General features: G+C 42.2%; 2 protein-coding genes across 7 annotated transcripts in view; one reads left to right on the top strand and one right to left on the bottom strand.

Moving 5' to 3' along the window:
- rap1gap2a (RAP1 GTPase activating protein 2a) overlaps positions 1-17152 on the top strand; it is a 98153-nt gene extending 81001 nt beyond the window's left edge. For all 6 annotated transcript variants that reach the window (XM_086143514.1, XM_086143513.1, XM_086143516.1 and 3 more), the window contains 15 exons: positions 1710-1763; positions 2526-2609; positions 2715-2815; positions 3932-4061; positions 4270-4425; positions 4781-4852; positions 7888-7974; positions 8072-8212; positions 9348-9497; positions 12439-12551; positions 12635-12733; positions 12808-12940; positions 13961-14063; positions 14145-14218; positions 14345-17152. In XM_086143514.1, the coding sequence (XP_085999640.1) occupies positions 1710-1763; positions 2526-2609; positions 2715-2815; positions 3932-4061; positions 4270-4425; positions 4781-4852; positions 7888-7974; positions 8072-8212; positions 9348-9497; positions 12439-12551; positions 12635-12733; positions 12808-12940; positions 13961-14063; positions 14145-14218; positions 14345-14353 (1506 nt within the window). In that variant the 3' untranslated portion in view covers positions 14354-17152. The remainder of the gene's footprint in view (positions 1-1709; positions 1764-2525; positions 2610-2714; positions 2816-3931; positions 4062-4269; positions 4426-4780; positions 4853-7887; positions 7975-8071; positions 8213-9347; positions 9498-12438; positions 12552-12634; positions 12734-12807; positions 12941-13960; positions 14064-14144; positions 14219-14344) is intronic.
- LOC147235406 (uncharacterized) lies at positions 16121-19671 on the bottom strand. Its single transcript, XM_086143517.1, has 5 exons — positions 19458-19671; positions 18634-18975; positions 18216-18461; positions 18096-18133; positions 16121-17972 (listed from the first exon to the last, which is right to left on the bottom strand). Exons 1-5 carry the CDS (start codon positions 19501-19503, stop codon positions 17874-17876), a joined length of 771 nt encoding a protein of 256 aa, XP_085999643.1. The 5' UTR covers positions 19504-19671; the 3' UTR covers positions 16121-17873.
- Positions 19672-20470: the final 799 nt, after the last annotated feature.

Genomic DNA, 20470 nt, shown 5'->3' with positions numbered 1-20470 from the left:
TCTACTTTAAGAACTTTGCTGAAACACTGTTCTTGTTTTTCTCCGATATTTTGCTGTGTGACGGTGGTCAGAGATCGGCGGGGATTATTTACTGTACAGGAAAAAAAAAAAAGGGATGCCTCCCAATCAGTAGGACTCGCTGATATTTAGGAAACGGGATGCAGTTTCATGGTCTGAAACTCTTGGTTACAGCGAGAGCTTTTTAATTAATGCGCGGCTAAAGCTCAGGCTATAATTACGTGCCTTAGATCTCATTACCCGAGACAGCTGATGCATTGAGATTCCGTCTTATCTGGTGCTGAACGTGTATCCGTGTTCATGAACGGATGTGAAACAGCATAAAAAGATGTCTTATCATAGCTCGCTTTGTTAAATGAAGATGGGGCGGCGCAGCTGGCACAGTGGTTAGCGCTTCTGTCTCAATTCTGGTTTGAAGGCTTTCCTCCAGCTTCAGTCCAAAAACACACAGAAGGTTAATTGGGTTAATTGGAGACCTTAAATTTCCCAAAAGTGTGAATGAGAGGGTAAACACTTGCTGTTGGTTGGATGTCTCTCCATGAGAGTGAATGATTGAATGTCTCAATGAGGCGTCAACAAAGGGGCGGATGTTTTATGTCTCCGCATGATGGATGAATGAGAGAGTGAATGGATGATTGTCCTTATGTGACCTTTGAATGAGAGTAAATGGTTAAATGTCTCTGTGTCGGGGGAATGAGAGGGTGAACCGTTTTATGTCTATTACATTTTAATGAGAGCGTGAATGCTTGCATGTCTCTGATGTGTGAACGAAAGAAGGAATGGTTTTGTTTTTCTACTTCTCTACGTGAGAGTGAATGGTTTAATGCCTCTATATGGTGTGTGAATAAAGGGTCTCTGTATAATGAGTGAATGAGGGAGTGAATAGCCGTATGTCTCTACATCAGGGGTCTCAGACTCGCGGCCTGCGAGGGCAATATTTTGTGGCCCCCTGCCTGAAATCATATTTTTGTGATAATGTGGCCCGCATGTTTTTTCTCACATGCATCTGGGGGTTTTATACAGTGGGTTTTAAAAAAAAAAAAAACAGGCAAGGAAAAAATGAAAAAGTAACTTTGCAATGGATTTTTTGCTTCAAAATTTGAAAACAAAATTATTTTTTGATGAAAAAGACATCTATTGATTTTGTTAAAACAATCTTTTCTTTTCTTATTGCTATAAAAAACACAAAAACAGGGCAAAATTAAAAAGATTGATTTAATAACCACAATAGCCACCGTTAGCCTTGTAAACATTATACCCCCTCTTATACATCAATTTTCTCATGAATTCCAGTGGCAAATTTTCCCACAGTGACAAGATTTTCTCTTTACACCCTAAAAATATTGTTGAGTATTAGTATTAAGTAATAATAATAATAAATTAAGAGTTGTGTAGTAATATTTTCATCTATTTTTTTTTAATATTAATTTTAATATTAACAGTTCATGACATATAAAGATTTTTATAATTTACCTGTTTACCTCCTTTAAAACAAAGGAAAAATTACTTCGAGGTAATTATTTTTCTTGTCCGGCCATGTTAATGAGAGACTAAATAGTAGTTTGGTAGTAGTTTGGATAGGCTTCAGCATCCCCGCTACTCTGACTTCCGGATAAGCGATACGGATGATGAATGAATGAATTTATTACAGACTCTATTTGAACTTGCAAGTTTTCTTTTTTTTTTTCAAGCTTCTCTGTGATGATGCCACAGGACTGAAGTTCAACCCGGTCCTGTACCCACGGGTGAGTCCCAAACTCTCGGCCTCTCCTTCCTCTTTTCGGACAGTGTGCGTCTCAATGGCTTACCATGTCACGCAGTGATTCATCAAAACAAGAAAAAAACTAAGAAGTGCCTGCGTGACCTTGTTTGTTAGCTTCACATCCCCAAAGCTGGCACTAGCTCTGCCTGTGCTTAAAATAAAAACCTCACACAAACCATAATTCTTCATAAGGGTGGTATTAATGATGCATTTATTTCTTTACCGCAACATGACTTACAATTTCCTGTCAACTTCTAGAAAGAGATGAATAGTGTTGTTGACCGTGCCGCATTTACAACCCGCCTCGGAAGAGCCGATGATTTAGAACCCGTGGCGCCACATTTGCCTACATTGCCTTCATAACACCTTTATTAACTTTTCAACACATATATATATTTATATATATATATATATTTACATTACATCTCTCATGTAGCCTCCTGAACTTTTAAACATTGTCCTTCTTCAAGTGAGGACATTATTTTGCGTTGACTGATGATCCAGCAGAAATGGATGCGAAGGATGGGCTTCCTCCTCCTGTGAGCCTGGTGGTGAAGTGTGATGGATGTTGTTTTCAGCCAGGGCCTCGGGGAAGGAAACAAACCATCTGTGTCTCAGCCTGCGAGAGGCTGCCGCCAGATCATTGCCCTCGCCTGGGGCTGCAAGAGTTTGTCACATGTCAGCCGTACAGAACCCCGTGTTTACAGGTTTCCTCCTCTTTTCATTATTTTTCCCGGGTTCTCAGGGGTCCCAGCTGGTGGTGGCTTACGATGAACACGAGGTCAACAACACCTTCAAATTTGGAGTTGTCTACCAGAGGTTTGGCCAGGTATGTATTTCCATCGACAATGTCTTCACTTTATGCTGAAAGATACCATTCTTTTTCTTTTCTTGGTTTCTGTCCGGGTAATGTTTATGCCCCTCTTCCCCTCAGACGTCAGAGGAGGAGTTATTTGGGAACAACGAAGAGACGCCGGCTTTCAAGGAGTTCCTTGGAATTCTTGGCGACACCATTGACCTCCAGGATTTTAAAGGGTGAGCGAAACTTAAGCAAAAGCCCCCTCAGTCATCGGCCTCTTTCGGGCAGAAAAGGCTCCAAAAACGCGGTTCGAAGAAGTGCACAGCTCGAATTTCGTTGTAGGAACTCCCTGCCCCATCAGAGGAACATTTTAATTTTGCATTCCCACGGGCAGTAAGGGACAAGGGTAGGACCAGGATGCAACGTGGACCGCAAGCATCACACTTAAAAAGACTACCAGAACAACATGGGGAACGTAGTTACTACAGCATTCATGTTCTACGTCACAGGAATAATTACCATTGACAATCAAAAGGGGTCCAAGTGTATTTATTTATTTTGCCATATGAAGAACCCAGGCGTTAGCTAACTCTGCACTTATTTGGGTAAAAATGGTCATGTTCGGCTGCGAACTCTTGAAACGGCCAGGAGAGCTTCGACCCCTTTGCCGGTCCATTTCATGCTGGCTCTGTTTATTATTATCGCAAGAAAACATTTGACCAATGATCCAAGCTGGTTTCAAAAATGGCACTCAGTGGTCCCCAAGAAGTATCCTGTTATGGGTGTAGCTTATGAGCTCCATCAATCAGCAAGCACCTACATCACTTAGTTCTTATGGAACCATAAAAAGCGCCTGCCTTTGAGTGGGAACTAAGATTGTTCAAGGAACTGAGATCCCGAGGCTTTCCGAATGCATCACCAACAACAGCTATGCCATAAGGGCTTTAGAAAGTAAGAAGGCGGGGGTTGAAACGTGGAATGGAATTTGGAAAGGAAGTCAAAGTCAAATAGCAAGAAAAGGAAGTACGATGCAAAGCCGTTACTTCAAGGGCTCCCATCCCCTCAGGTCCGACTTCCTGCCCTGTTGTTTCGGCCTCGGTGTGCGATCATGCTAATCCGGGTTCTGAAAAAGGACGTTCCGCACAGATAGCTCGTGTTTGGCGTCACGTGTCTCTTTTCCTTCTGGCCCGACAAACCCGACTGTAACCTGTACCTTATGATAAACCCCACGATTCACAAGCCACGATAAAAGTGACACGCGCATTTTTGAAATAAATAAAAAAAAAAACAACATAATCTTCTTGCTGAAGGCCAGCACAACAAGCGTGACTGGTGTGCTTTGATTGTAACAGTTTCCGCGGCGGGCTGGACGTGTCCCATGGACAGACGGGGTCTGAATCTGTCTACACCGTCTTCAGGCAGAGAGAGATTATGTTCCATGTGTCAACCAAGCTTCCCTTCACTGAGGGAGACGTCCAGCAGGTACGAAAGCTTCCCTTTTTGTTGTTATTAAATTGGAGACACGGAGGATGTAGCAGCTGAATGATATTCTGGCTCAGAGATACCGGTAAATTATTCCAAAGTCTGTAACGCATGCTCTTTTCCGGGATGCACCGTCAAAGCAACCGATTCGCGCGACCTCTCCATCCAACAACTACCGAATGAGCGTTTCTGTCCTGTTCCTCCACAGCTTCAGAGGAAAAGGCACATAGGGAACGACATCGTGGCCGCCGTTTTCCAGGAAGATGCTACACCTTTCGTCCCGGATATGATCGCCTCCAACTTCCTGCACGCTTATGTCCTGGTGCAGGTCGAGAACTCGTGCACGGAGAACACGACGTATAAGGTGGATGAAGGATTGACGCCACATGTTGCATTCTTTTTATCTGAACATACAGTTCATTTCACATCGGCAGCTGGAAACCGCCCGCTAGCTCGGCACCGCTCTCGCTTTCAGCCGTTGGTGAAAAAAAAAACCCTGCTGCGGGCGCGTTAGTAAGCGGTCAGGAATTTCACTCAAACAGCGGTTACTCATTTCTCCATTCCTTCCCGTCCTTCTTTGACCACTTGCTGCTTTTCGAATTAATTGACACTTCATGGCTCATGTCTGGCGATGTCCAAAAATAGTTCACCCCGAGACACTTCTTCAAATCTTTTTTTTAAATAAATGCTAATGGCTGTTGTTCCTCTCATGTCGACAGGTGTCTGTTGCGGCGAGGGAGGACGTCCCCTCCTTCGGTCCCCCGCTCCCAAACCCAGCTGTCTTCAAGAAGGTGAGGTATAATTGGTGATGCTCCACATTAACTTCAATTTGCTAATCAGAAAAAAAAATCACGTTCCAAAATCTATTGAAGGGGGTTAACGTTGGAAAACCATTGTTTCTTCATTTTTGGGTTCTATGTTAAAGAGCTCGAGGCGTGCAGTGGGGTGGAATCCATTTCCTTCAGGGAGTAACAGGCTTCTCGTTGTACTTTTTTGCCTTTATGCTAATTTATGTATATCACCATTAAATTTGAGCTCACGTTTCACCGCAGAACCCGCAGGATTTGACTAGCACCCTGTTTGTTTGCGGTCAAAAGTTGCATGACACGTGAGGTAATTAATTTACTCATCTGTCAACCCGGCATAAACAAATGCATTCAAACCGGTCGCAATAAGAGGGGAGCACAAAAATAGAACGCAAGAAGACCAAGACGACATGGACAGTTAATATACAGACTCGACTAATGCGTCAATGCGATGTGACGTCGTAGATACACGAGGGACAGATCTGAGGGTCTTGTAACGCGGAGTTCAATTACTTGTATAAATCTGTTTCCGGCAGCGTGAACGACATCAGTCACAGCGATCCTGGTGTTCCTTCTCCCTGTTTATTGTAAAACACCGGCTGCTGAATTGTGCAAAACCCGCAGCCTTTACAGTAATCCTTTAAAGTGTCTGACAATAATCCAGGCAGGAGAATATAATAGCGCGAATTCTGTTTTTTAACATATAAGCCTGGGTTTAATGCGAACGGGGTGTCATCAGCGGTAAAAAGCGTCCGTGTCACAATAGTATCTAAAGTGAAATATAACCTTGACTCATGAATGACACATGGATAGCTTTTTTTCATACAGATATAAAGGAATAAAATATAATATATATAATTAATTAGATGAATTGAAGACAAATATATTCAGTGTGAACAAAATGGGATGGATAGAAAATATAGAGAGAGACTGAGAAGGATAAAAATGTACCTACAGAATCAGAATGGAATTTATGTACAGGATTGTCTCAGAAAATTAGAATATTGTGATAAAGTTCTTTATCTTCTGTAATGCAATTACAAAAACAAAAATGTCATACATTCTGGGTTCACTACAAATCAACTGAAATATTGCAAGCCTTTTATTATTTTAATATTGCTGATTATGGCTTATGCCTCAAGACAGCTCAGAAATCCTATCTCAAAATATTAGAATATCATGAAAAAATATTTTTTGTTTTTTTAATTGCATTACAGAACTTTTACAATATTCTAATTTTCTAAGACAGTCCTGTACACAGAATCTGGGGGCTTATTAACGTACATACTGAGAATAAATATGTGTCAAGGTAAAATGAATAAGTTAATTTTCCACACACGAGAAGTTATTTTCATGATAATTATTTCTATAAATAATTATATTGTCATCAGCATATAATGATAATGCACATTGTACTCTCCAGTCTTTTCCCAAAGTCATAGCATTTAGGATTTTTAGGAAACAGAAATCCTCATTAATTAGATTATGGTCAAGTGGGCATCCCTCCAATAGGAAAGTCGGCGGTTGGATTCAGGGTTCCTCTTGATAAAGTGCCAAGGTTACTTGTGGCAAAAGAATCCCTGAATGCTCCCAATGGCCTGGCTAGCGCCTTGTGGATCTGTGATGGGTGAATGCTATTACGTGTAAAGTACTTTGAAACTGCAAGGTTTGAAGGCTACATAAGTGATCATTTACCTTCCATCTCGCCCAGTGATGGAAGGTTGAGATGCAGCAATCCTGTTATTTGACATTGAATGAGGATTCTAGGGGTCAGGGACCTCATTCATTTGAATGCTGTATTTTCCAAAAGCACGCTATTATGTGAGAATTCTCAACAACACGGAGATAGAAATCATGAAGCTCTCTTTCTTCCTGTCGGCAATAACACAGTCTTATCGCCTTAAATGGTATGTAACTCACAATATCAGACAATTCAAACAAGCATGCTTATAAAATAATTGGTGGACATCATTGTCTTCCTATATATAACTCCGCTAAACATTAGCAGTGGTGAAAACTTATATAATATGTCTAGTATAACCGCTTGCTGTAGTCCAAAGGTGTTCTTTTCACCGGGATGGAGTTGAGGTTTGGATAAAAATAACCCCCCTAGCACAAGGTTTCAACTTAACAAGACAGCCTGAGCCTCATTATGTGTTCAGAAAATCACAACCCCGAAGAGGAGGGTCATGTTTTTCGGTGTTTCGCCGGAACAAGAGCACCTTTCAGCCGGAGCGGCTTCGATTTGAAGCCTTGGCGTGCGCCGCTAAATCAACAGTTTGATGCGGAAACCATCGTATTGACGCGCGTGGCGGGTAGCAAATTTACAAAGGGACGAGTGTCTCGATTTGCGGGCGGCGGATTTTCATTGATGCGGCTTTTCCACGGATGTCGCCGCAGAACCTGTTTTCAGAAACAGCATCGCTGAGTCCCTATTACGAGTCTTTATAACAAGTCGTTTTTCTTGTCTGGCACACAGACCTGGCTCATGTCTTACTCCAGGCGGATGCTATTATGTGGTAAATACAGATGAAATTACAGACAAGTAACGCAACCGTGCAACTGCTTATTTTGGAGACGGCGGGTTTAAAATAAATGAATCCATGAATTTGGTCGCCATATTGCATGGACCTTCTGTCGGGCCGGGATTTTCTTTTTTTTTCCCGCAAAAAAAAACAAAAAAAAAAGGAATTTGCGAAGCTATTCTGGGAGCAGGCGGAGACAACGGTCAACGGTGCCAGGAGGAGGGTTTCAGCGAAATGGTAGATCTTTGGAGAGCGGTGATAAATCCAGGTGTGAGAAGAACTCCGGTTCAATCAGGGGCTGATGGAGGAGCGGAAGCGGCGGCCGGGCACAATTAGCATCGAGGGAGACCCTCAGGAAGTGAAATAAAGAATTGGCTCTTGGATAAAAAAATAAAATCAGACGCGTAAATCCTGCTGATGGAGGTCACCTTCTCTCAATCCGAACCCTCTTTGTATTTTCTCATCATCTTTCCTTCTCCGTTTCCTCCCCCTAAGGGCCCCGAATTCCGAGACTTTCTGCTGACAAAGCTGATCAACGCGGAAAACGCCTGTTACAAGTCTGACAAATTCGCCAAACTGGAGGTGACACATGTGCACGAGCACTCCGACCCGCGTGCACGCGGACGCCGCCGCCCCGGTCCGGGCTCGCTGAATGATTTTTCAATTTTTTTTTTTCCAGGGGCGGACGCGAGCGGCGCTGCTGGACAACCTCCACGACGAGCTCCACCGGCAGAGTCAGGCCACCCTGGGCCTGAGCCAGGCAGGGGAGGAGGACAAGCTGGAGAACGGCGGCCACGGCGGGCTGCTGGAATCGTTCAAGGTGAACACGAAACCCAGACGGAAGTACGAATGTCAGTGTGTGATGTTTCTCCGAGCCGCGTGACATTTATTTAATCACCATTTGTACAGGACAGAGTCGCGGTGTGTTGTAGGTCACTGAAATGTCACAGGTGCTAAATTGTCAAAATTGTCGTTTCATGCACATTCGCGGCTGAATATTTTGACCTTATACTCCTGTGTGTGTATGTGTGTATGTGTGTGTGTGTGTGCAAATCAGAAAACAAAATGCTTTTTATCATCAATTCCTCAGACACCTTCAGCTAACAGCACCATTTTGCCATTAAACACCTGCAAGAAAGTGAATTTAATCTTTTTCTCTCATCTCTCATGCATCCATCCACAGCCAAAGGCTAAGCGATATTAATATCACCATTAGAATTTGTATTTCCAGCTGTATATTTGTGTTTGTGTGTGTGTGAGAGAGAGAAAGAGAGAGAGAGACAATGTGAATCAGAGATAGCTATAACAATTGAGCTCTTGCTCCTTGCAGGCGTTGTGGACGGCTACATTGCAGTTTTTGGAGTCAACAGAAGGGGTTGCTGTTCTTGTTGCTGCTCTGGCAGTGGTTCTGTATTATCTGACCACTTTGCCGTAAATATGAGGGGACTTACATTCACGAGCAATACCGTTATCCTGCGCTCGGGGTTTTGGGAGCCATAAAGGTCACATAAAGGGATATACAACCATTCACTCATTCATGCTGTCAATTTCAGGTGTCCAGTGAACTGCGTGTATAATCAATAAACATTTTATTATATTCTGTTGTTTTGTGTTTATGCTTTTAAAAACACAATCATACCCACAGCATATAGCAAATGTGTAAAATATCAGGTTCACCTCACACATACAAAATGTCTTAACTAATCCGTTACCTCTTGGAGAATTAACTGAATAAGCAATTAACATCTTCACACTCCATGTATTCGCCACTCCTTGCTGGCCTTCTTTCCTGGAGAGTTGCTCCCTCTGGTGGTTGCCATGTGGACCCGAACCCTCTTTAACGTGTCTCTCTCCTCTGTCTTTTCATATTTGACCCGAACCAGTCGGTTTCCGTACCTTCACCCGGATTGGGATCTCCCACTTGACCTATTACTCTCCTTCCGTTCTTCCTCCAGAGAGCCATGCGCGTCCGGAGTCACTCGATGGAGACCATGGTGGGGTCGCATCGCCACAGGAGCCCGGGGGTCGGGGGCGGGGTGCCGGCCAGCCTGAGCGGCGGTGGGCTCCCGCAGAGTTCCAGCGAGTGCACGAAGAGCACCTTTACCGTGAGTGGAAATGCGTGTAGCCTGACCTCTGACACTTCATATGTAATTTGAACGAAATGATGTCAAATATTCAACGGTAAATCTGATTTAATTATGCTTTTGAGCCCCTCCAAATGTTACTCGGTTTAAATTCTCCGAGCTTCTCGATTCTGAAAGCAAAAGCACACATTTACACGTATTCATTCATTTATTTTGTACAAAGCTTATCCTGGGTTCGGAGTCGCGGGGTCGCCGGAGCCGATTGCTGGGGTTACACCAGGGGTCTCAGACTCGTGGCCCTTGTGGCCCCCTGCCTGAAATCATATTTTTGTGATAGTAGGGCCCGTGTGTTTTTTCTCACGTGCATCTGGGGGTTTCGTACAGTGGGTTTAAAAAGCAAAACAGGCAAGGAAAAAATGAAAAAGTAACTTTGCAATGTATTTTTTGCTTCAAAATTTGAAAACAAAATTATTTTTGGATGAAAAAACATCTAATGACACTGTTGAAACGATATTTGCTATTCTTATTTCTATAAAAAACACAAAAACAATAGCAAAAAAAAAAAATGGGCAAAATTAAAAAGATTGATTTAATAACCAGAATAGCCATCATTAGCCTTGTAAACATTATACCCCCTCTTATACATGCTACCAATCAATTTTCTCATAAATTCTAGTGGCAAATTTTCCCAGTGACAAGATTTTCTCTTATAACTCAACAATATTTTTAGGGTGTAATTTCACTGATTCTTTTTTAACATTCATTTTTAATATTAATTCATCATGTATTTTTTTAGAGTTCATTACATATAGAGATTTTTTTTAAGATATTTTATAAAGATTTTTCATAATTTACCTGTTCACCTCCTTTAAAACGAAGGATAAATTTGGACTTTGTGTTATTATAGGTAATGATTTTTCTGATTCGGCCTCCTTGACATCAAATTAGGTCGTATGTGGCCCCTGGACCAAAATGAGTTTGACACCTTAAGAGTTTGAAAAGACTGATTTAAAATGATGATCTCACACCAGCTCACATCTAAAGACTAGTTTTTAGGGTTTTAAGTCTCAGCCTGGTCTCAGACCAGATCTTAAAAAGACTGTGGCTCTCACATCCAAAGACTTTCGAGAGATTTTGAAAACTGTTTGTCTACCTGGTTTCCTTTCACGGTCTTGTTCAAGCTCATCTGTTGGTGGTTTCTGTTACGTCACCGTACAGACTGAACAACGTTATCAATATCAAACATGCTTGATATTGTCGTAAGCTCAGGAGTGGGAAAAGACTGTACTACAACTGCGGCAAGAGTGTAAGATTACCACCTTACACTTAATGACCGAGATGAGCATGCAAACTCCATGCATACAGGAGTGTCTCAGAAAATTAGAATATTGTGATAAAGTTCTTTATCTTCTGATATGCAATTAAAAAAACAAAAAATACTTTTTCATGATATTCTAATATTTTGAGATAGTGTTTTTGAGTTTTCTTAAGATGTAAGCCATAATCAGCAATATTAAAATAATAAAAGGCTTGCAATATTTCAGTTGATTTGTAATGAATCCAGAATGTGTGAAATTTTGTTTTTGTAATTGCATTACAGAAGATAAAGAACTTTATCACAATATTCTAATTTTCTAAGACAGTCCTGTATGCTGTTAGGCCCAGAAATATTTGGACAGTGACATCAGATTTGTTATTTTATCTGTTTACAAAAACATACTTGGCTTAAAGTGCAGACTCTCAGCTGCAATTTGAGCATATTCACATCCAAATTTGAGCAAGGGTTTAATACAGACTTGGGCATTTTACGGCCCGCGGGCCACATCTGGCCCGTTTTGCATTCTTATCCGGCCCGCCAAAGTATTTTCTTTGAATATTTTAACAAGTATTTTCAATAAATATTGAATCTAGAAACTAATTCTTTCCTTTTTATTTTTTTTTCCTTTAATTTTTCTTCCAAAATAATGCCAGTTCGGGGTACATTTATATTATTATTAATGATTTTAAAATTGAATTAAAATGTCAAAAAATTGAAATTTTTAAATTGCAATTTTAATTTTGTTTACCTGGTTGGCCCGTGCATAAAAACTAAATAAGAAATGTGGCCCGCCAGCCAAAATAATTGCCCACCCCTGGTTTAATACGTAGCCGCATCTTTTTCAATGGACCAAAAGTAATGGGGCAATTGACTCCGAAGGCTGTAAAAAATAAAATAAAATAACAAGGCTGCATGGACTCTTCCCTCGGTAACCATCGATGAAGTAGTTAAAAGGTTGGGAGTTGATTCCAGGTGTGGCGTTTGCATTTGAAAAATGTTGCTGTGTACACACAACATGCATTCAAAGGAGCTCTCATTGGAGGTGAAACAGACAATCCTGAGGCTGAAAAAAAGAAGAAATCCATTAGAGAGATAGCAGAAATGTTAGGAGTGGCCAAATCAACAGTTTGGTACATTTTGAGAAAAAAAAAAAAGAGTGCACTGGTGAGCTTGGGAACTCAAAAAGGCCTGGGTGGTGGATGATCGCAGAATCCTTTCCTTGGTGAAGAAAAACCCCTTCACAACATCCACTCAAGTGAAGAACACTCTCCGGGAAGAAAGTGTATCTAAATCTACCCTTGAAATAAGCATTTGCATAAAGATATCTACAATTCCTATATGCTCGATTATGTATATTTTTGTTCACACCCTCGATTTGAACCTTAAAGTCTGCACTTGAATTCCGTTGTTGTTGTTTAATTTCAAATCCAATGTGGTGGCATGCAGAGCACAAATCATGAAGATTGTGTCACTGTCCAAATATTCCTGGGCCTAACTGTATTTTCCATAAATGTATATTTACATTTCTGAGTGGTTTTGTTCCCACGGTCCACAAAAACATGCAGTATGTTTATTGATTACCCTAATTTGCCTTAAATGAGACAGGGAATGGTGTGAATATATTTGTCCACATTTGGTTTTCAGCCTCCTGCGTTATCAGCCAAGTCGTCGCTGAAGAGTCCAGTGAAACGTCGCTCAGGATTATTTCCTCGTCTGCACTCCAGCACAGACACACCCTCAGACAAGCACGCACGCAGGTTTGCCGCCACTTATGTTCGTCACTTTCGAGATCCCGTCAAGGACGTTTTTAATTCGGTCTTGTCGCCATTTTGTCCGTCAGTGACCAAAAGTCCACGGAGATCTGCCCGCTCTCCCAGGACGTGAGATCGGAGACGTCGTCCAATCCCAGCTCACCCGAGATCTACCCCAGTAAAGACAGGTGAGACTGTGGCTTCACAACAGGCAATCAAGGTCGATAAATATCCTCACGTCTTCCCCCACACGTCCTTGCAGGGCTTTTGTCAAAGTCAAAGAGGGCGGAAGCAACAATGGCGGCGGCAGGCCGAACATCTCCCGATCTTCATCCAGCACCAGCAGCTTCAGCAGCACCACTGGAGAAACAGAAGTCCTGGAGGAGCTGGAGGCCGTGAGTGTTACGCTTAAAGTCACCGGTTCAGTGCACACCGGCTCCAGCCTGGAAGTGGACAGTTTGCACTAGTAAACACAAGAAGAATATAGTGAAGGCTTTCATTGTTTTAGGAGAATATAACTAAGACTGCAATCATTCTTGAAAAGATGCTCCTGTTAAGATTAGAGAATTCAGAGGAGTATAAAAAATTATTTTGATTTCACAAACTGTTTTGCGTGATGAATCTGGGGCGACGATGAGGTACAGCGGTTAGCGATTCCACCTCACAGCAAGAAGAACCCTGATTGGATTACAAATAGAGGCCTTTGCGTGTGTAAGCAGCATGTTCCCTCCATGGTGTCTGGATTCTCTGGTTTCCTCCATGCAGGATGTTCATTGGAGACCCAAAATTGCCCTGATGTGTGTGTGAGAGGGTGAATGGTTGTTTCTATATGCGATCGACCGGCGACCGTTCCAGGGTGAACCCTGCCTCTCGCCCAATGACAGCTGGGATAGGCTCCGGCGCCTCCATAACCCCCTGAGAGCAGGATAAACAGTATCGATAATGAATGATTAAATGACAAACCCGACCAGAACATGTCGCGTGGCCTTTTTTGCAGATTAAAATCCCATCATGTTGGAAACAAAACAAATCAATATACTGTGTGTGTGTGTGTGTGGGTGTGTGTGGGTGTGTGTGTGTGCGTGGGGGTTATGCCTGCAGTGTAAATAGCATAACACATCCGGTCATAGCTGCATAACCTCAGGGTTTTTATGAGATTAATCATCAATTTATTGCTTTATTTCTTTTAAATATCATATTTTTGATATAGTGTAACCTGGACACCTAATGGAGGCAACTATTTCAGCTCTTCTTCTCCTCCTCCTCATATCCCAGAGGAGAATTAGATAAAGTCGTGCATTATCTCCGGTCTTCGACATTGAGAACTTTCACTTTCACATTTTACAGGAAATGCTCCCCCTGCTCATCCGTCCCGTTCACTGATGCTACCTTTTCACACCCTCCCTCCCCACCAGGCCAGCTACCAATCCATCGCTACCTGTTCGGCCGTCAGTCCGTCCCTCAGCGTGGACAGCCAGGCGTCGGGCACCCCTGTCATCATGTGCCGCAGCCCCACAGGTAAAACCGGGGCATCGGAGTAGTGACTTCTCTTCGACTGTCTGCAACCTCTCCTCGCATTTCCTTTCCGTCATCCCGCAGACGGGAGAAACAAGATGTCGCCCAGGTCGAGCTTGAAATTTCGATTCGACAAAATTAGCCACTCATCCACGAGTGTAAGTGTCGCAAACCCGGGTAGCGAGTGCATTTCTATATCCCGGATTTTTACACAATGATTGATCAGAGTTTTCATTTTTGTGAATCGGATTCTCACATTTGTCTCCCTGTTCTTTCTCTTCCAGTCCGAGTAAAATCTACGTGAAATCAGAAGTCGCCTGCCGGAGGAGCTGCAAAGGAAAACAAAAAAAAAAAAAGAAGGAAAAAAATCACTGTAGAGCCACATCCCTAAGCCAAGGATAAGCCGACCAGATTACCAACCGCACCGTAGTTTGTACAGACAAGAGAAAAAAAAAACCTGCAAATACTGTGAGTGTATAGCAAGGAGAAGCGGGCGACAAGTCGGTCTCGGCTTCTTTTTTTTTTTTTTAAACCAACTTTTAGCCACAGAATTTACTCAGTCCTTCTGCCGATGTCACAAGTTGCTGCATATCAAATAGTTAAGTGTCATATAAGTGTCTTGGCATTGCTGGCGCAGCATACAGGCCTGATTTACTGAAAGGTTTGTTTCATATCAGCAGCAAACGTATTCATGGACCAGACCCCTGATCTGCAACACACACACACACTCATAGACACACACACCTTGGCCAGTCAGTGCGTTTGCCTTAAGGATAAAGTGGGACATTTGCCGTGCAAGGTACAGGAAGTGGAAAATGCAAATAGTTAAGTCTGAAAGAAGCTGATGCCGTTGTTTTGTCGGGACCGATGAATCCACAACCCTCCATCACTGGTTCGCACCCAGTTTGGTTCTTCTTTGTCTTTTATTGTTATTTAAATCTTCATTTATGGCTCTATTCCGACTGGCGGGCCTTTCTGTGAGGAGTTTGCACATCCGCCTCCCCCGGGTTCCTCGCACAGTCCAAAAAGTACGAGCAGAAGGTTGATTGACATAGCGTCACCTTTTTAAAATAATCGCCTAAGTCATTTTTTCAGATTTTTTCAGGAAACACAAAAAACTGAACCATTTGACACATTCTTGACAGGCAGTTTCTACTAAAGGGGTAGAATGGCACAATCTGGCAATTTTGCCAGAGGTGGTCAGCACCATGAGGAGATGATTAAGGCAAAAAAGACATATTTGTAAAGAAATGACTCAGGCGATTATTTTAAGAGGGTGACGATATGTGAATGAGAGACTGAATGGTAGTTTATCTCTTTATGTGTCCCTATGATACGCGTCTTGCGACCGGTCCAGGTGAATTGCGACTCGCCCAACAATCGCTGGGATAAGCTTCAGCACCCCCATGACCCTGATTGTGATTTAGATAATAAATAAATTTATGAAAGAGGACATGAAGTTACCTGGTGCGAAAGAGGAGGATTCCGGGAAAAATCTGCTTAGATGTAGGCAAATGATTCGAAGAGTATTCAGATACCGCTGTTCCCGCCTTCTTTCGCTCCTGTTGCCATTTATACAGACCAGGCTAGTCACCCGCAAAACACACACACACCAAATGGGCGAGCTATTAAGAGTGTGTGTGTGCACGATGTAGTTCTCTTCCTCAGTAAATCGGGCCCCGGTTGAAGGTTGAGCTCGACTTTTTTTTTCTTAAATATAAAAATCCTGTTTATGAGTGAAACACTGTATCCTGGAAGGGAAGATGACACTTCTCAATGATGTTATACTGTCAGGCACCCTGGAGGGTTTTTTTTTTTTTTTGTATTTCTTTTTTTTGCCCTAGAACGGTACATCCGCTCCTCTACGATGTGAAAAAGAAAATGCGCACGGACACGACGTTGTCGCTCGGCTGTCCTCCTGGGTCTCAGCGTAACAACTTTGGGGTTCGGAAATCTTCGTTTTCCCAGTCTGCTCCGCTTTTACACTGAGCCCTGTGTGTTTGTGACCTTGCCTTGCATTCCTTGAGCGGTGGATAACATGGGACACGGCAGGAGACTCATTTTGCCATAAGCTTTTTTATTAAGCCAAAGCTGCGTCTTACAATCTATATGAAACCCGCCAGAGTCCTCTGGGACGCGGTTACGACGCACGTGGGCGGCAGATCGCAACCCACGTTTTGCTGAAAATAGACAATGCACGCAGAATGCATTTCACCCCCACATCCCCCTATCTAAGCGCGCATACCGTGTTTTTTTTTTGTTTTTTTTTTTGCGATCCACGTGAGGGAAGCCTTAAGGTTAAAACAAACCTTTAAAAAAAAAAACACCTTTGGCAGATACACACTGAATGTGATATATTTTCGTTGTCTCGATCGACAACTTCGTACATCGTCGCCACGCGGTCTTTTTGAGATCGTCTCAAAGCCACTCGCGTAGAAGCACAACGGAGCAGCTCTAGTTTTCAAATGTACTATAACGCTTGCCATGAGCTTCACGGCCGGAGTTAGAAGGGAAGCAGGAGCATCCCGAGGATGTTCGAGGCACGTGATGTGTGCCTCAGCGTGACCAAACCCGTAGGTCTTGTTTGTTTCATGACGTTAAAGTTCTCTGTGTATAGAAAAACCATTCCCACTGGGACGGTGGCTCAACGGTGTTTGGGTCGAAACCCAAGGGTTCAAAGATATAGCTCAAGCCGGTTAGAAAACTCCAGATGGGACGCCTCTCGTATGCTGGGAGGGGGAAAAAGGGAACTGTGTACGGTTAGACCGGTGATTACCTCTAGAACGGAAGCAGGGATGGAAATATTCCAACCACGATCCAGAAAAACTCAGATGTCGGTCTAGTTCCAGAGCAGGATTCCCCCTCAACGTCCTGCAGCCTTTTCACTGTACATACGCTTAATTTATTAAATGACTTCTTCTTTTGCATTGATATCATGTAAAAACTGCAGACTATAAAAATCATTGAAGTATCACGATAAGAAAAAGAAGAGATATATTAATTTAAAAGGCATCTAAATATGTATATGTATATTTCGTTATGTAATGTGCAATTGAGGATTTAAAATAAAACGTTGTATTTTGTGTCACTTATGTGTTTTCTTACTGTCTTTTTTACGTTGCGAAACTTGAAAGCCGAAAACACAACATAACTTGTTTAATCCTAATCGATTCAAAATTTTTATTCTCAAGTTTTGTGTGGTTATTGAAAAACTGTTTCCCATTCACAGGAAGGGTCTATCCAACACTTTTTTTTCAAGAGATGCTAACTTCCTCAGCTTAAGCTAGTGCCAGGGCATTTACATTTCACAAAGAGAAAAAAATAAGAAGTCCTTTATTTGTGTCCATACAGCATGACATCTGCAAAATCAATCCTCTGCATTTGACCAGTCACGAACCACAGGGAGGCACAGCGTGACATTTAAAGTGACATTAAATTTACAGGCAACTTTGATTGAGGAACGCCCCAATCACTCACTGCTGCCTACTGCCTATTGAGGTAAAATGTGGTATTGACTGACTGCATGGCCCAATGTTGAAATTTGCATATTGTACCTTTAAAGTTCCCTCCGTGCAAACTGCTAAAATAAATCATAGAGGAAGCTGATTAAAACTTTTTTTTTTTTTTTCTGCAGTTGTTCCTTTATTTACCATTGTTTTTGTCACCGTTATCAGGGAAAACCTTGAGGTCTTGTGATGAGCTCACTGAAAGAAATTCATAAATAAAGACTCTGGTTGACATTTCATTCCACAACCGTGACAAAAAAAAATACATGATGATTAACTGTAAACGTCCATCCTTGTTCCTGCGCTGTCAAGAAAACCTGACAGATGTGTAGATCGTGGCGTTCTCGGGCTCTCTACCGGCTGTCTCCGGGCTCAGCGCATCCTGGGAGATGTCTGCGTACACCACCTAACGTGACGAAGGAAAAAGCTTCGTGTAACTCTTGAGGCCTCCAAGAGGGGACATGCTGTGTCTGTGACATAAAATTTGCAGATCTGCAAATTTGCATCTGCAAATGAGACCTTCACGCACCTCGGTTTTCTGCTGGGGCTCGAGCAGAGCTGCAGAACCTAAAAGACCACAGATTACAAGTGAGGCCTCCGGCTGGGACACAAAGTACATTGCAGAGTTACTGGGGTGTAAAAAGCATACCTTTGTGTGAAGAGACACATTTCGGCAGAACTGAGCATCTGAGAGGGGGATGTAGAACCGGGTGTGGTTGCGCTCTGTATGCAGCCGCGGGTAGCACGGCGCTTTTGAACCGCTTTCTGGGACGTGGCTGAAGCCGCGCCGCTGAACAGAGACAGTGAGCAAATCCCAGAATGACGGGCAGGAAGAGACAAGCGCTGGCGTAGACCAGGAGCCGGTGCATTGGGTTCCTTCGCTGCTGAAGGACAGCTGGGAAGTGGAGTAGAAGGATGCCCTTAAATGTTTTAATTTTGCAAATAAGAGTGTGACTGTTTTTCACTTGACTCTTCCAAATGTTTGCATTCTCATAACATGCATGCAAGGTGACAGCACAAGTCCAGAGATGTTATTATAACAGGTAGATGCAAATGATTCCAAATACCTGCTGTGACGTTCAAAAACATCAGATGCCCCTGATCGCTTTCTCCGCCATCCCACGTGACCCTGCATCCATAGAAACCTTCGTCTGACTTTTCCACGCGAAGAAATGTCAAACGTAGCTCGGATCGGTCGTCTGACTCCGTCACGACGCTCTGGCTGTGCCCGGAGCTGTCGTTCAAGACCCTTGGCAGCTCGTCCGAGGACTTTAGCCACATCCAGGCCCCGGTCCACGGCACCCTGCAGTGCTGGACCACGCAGGACAGCGACAGACAGCCACCCTCCGGTGCATAGAAGGTCTCAGGCCAAGCAAAAAGAGTCTTGTTGCATTCTTCAGCGTTGAAACCTGAATAGAGACGTGCTCTTCAGCTCAACAAGACTCAGCACTTCTGGCAAATCTCTGCCTTTGGCGAGTTTTTTACCAGTTCATATGAAATAACCAGAACTTCTTTTTTTCACATATTAACATTGAAGGACTTGCGTTTCCGCAAAACAACCAAATCTAGACTAGCTTGAATTTTAATATGTTTCACTTTTTTTTGACAGATATTATTCACAATATTAAAGGGGTATATTTGATCACATATTATTTAAACTGGTGATCTGTTGTGTGTGTAAAGTTTATATTTTCCTATTTTTAAGGTTGTACAATATTAACACTAACCAGAACATTGCCATTCACTTCACTCAACCACAACCACCTCTAGTTTTAGTTCACAATTGTAAAAGCACATTTTCATTTGAATTCGCAAAGATGCTCTTGAGAGACGTGATATTCTGAATTTAGATCAGGTTTTCACCCTGCCAAAGCTAAACGCTGTCACTTACCGAAAGGGATGACACAGAGAGAGATGATGAAACAGTAATAATTCATGTTTGAAAGTAGTTCCTCTTCTTCCGTGTAGTCATGTCTTCAAGTTTGGGATTTTGGAGCTGGTTCAATCGCACTCATGGTTCCTTTGAAAAGTTTTGCTTCTTGCTCAATACTCACATTTAAGGAGTTTCTTTCGCTCTCCTTTCCTAAGATCGGCCGTTCATGTGCAGAGGGAGGCAGGGAAGGAAATGACTCACTGTTTGGCACTGCCAACACAGATGAACACACACACACACACACACACACACACACACACACACACACACACACACACACACAAAATTACAGGAAAGAGATATCGTCAAGGGTCCGAATATGAACAGGAAAGGGCCAATTTCCAATCGAAAAAAAAGGACAGACTCACAAGAAAACAAGGAGGTTTTATTCCATTTTGTGTGAAGCAGGATTTTTTTTTATGTATATCCTTTCAGTTCAGAGACCGTTTATTAGCATTATTATCATTACTATTATTACTACTAATAATTATTGTTGTATTATTTTTACTGGTGGTAGTAGTGGTAGTAGTAGTAGTAGTAGTAATTTTGCTTCTAACATATTGTAATTAGTTGACTTAATAGCTTTTTATGTTTTGCCCTGTATCTTGTACTGTGAGATCCAATGGTACCCATTGGGTGCAGACCCATGGTGCGGATAATAATAATGAAAAAAAAAAAGAATAAAAAAATAAATAATAATAAATATCTGTCAATTTACTGCCATAAATTGCACAAAAACAGTGGATTGGAATTGTGTTGTTCTAAAGCCCATGGTGCAGATAATAATAATAATAATAATAATAATAATAATAATAATAATAATAATAACAATAATAATAATAATAATAATAATAATAATAATAATAATCTGTCAATTTACTGCCATAAATTGCACAAAAAAGTGGATTGAAATTCTGTTGTTCTTAAACCCATGGTGCAGATAATAATAATGATAATAATAATAATAATAA

The sequence above is a fragment of the Fistularia commersonii genome, chromosome 3 (assembly GCF_037954325.1).
Source record: "Fistularia commersonii isolate RoL2024-O1a breed Wild chromosome 3, RoL_Fcom_v1.0, whole genome shotgun sequence".
In the NCBI taxonomy this organism is placed as follows: Eukaryota; Metazoa; Chordata; class Actinopteri; order Syngnathiformes; family Fistulariidae; genus Fistularia; species Fistularia commersonii.
Note: the sequence above shows the minus strand (reverse complement) of the source record. Positions and strands in the feature narration are given on the sequence as shown.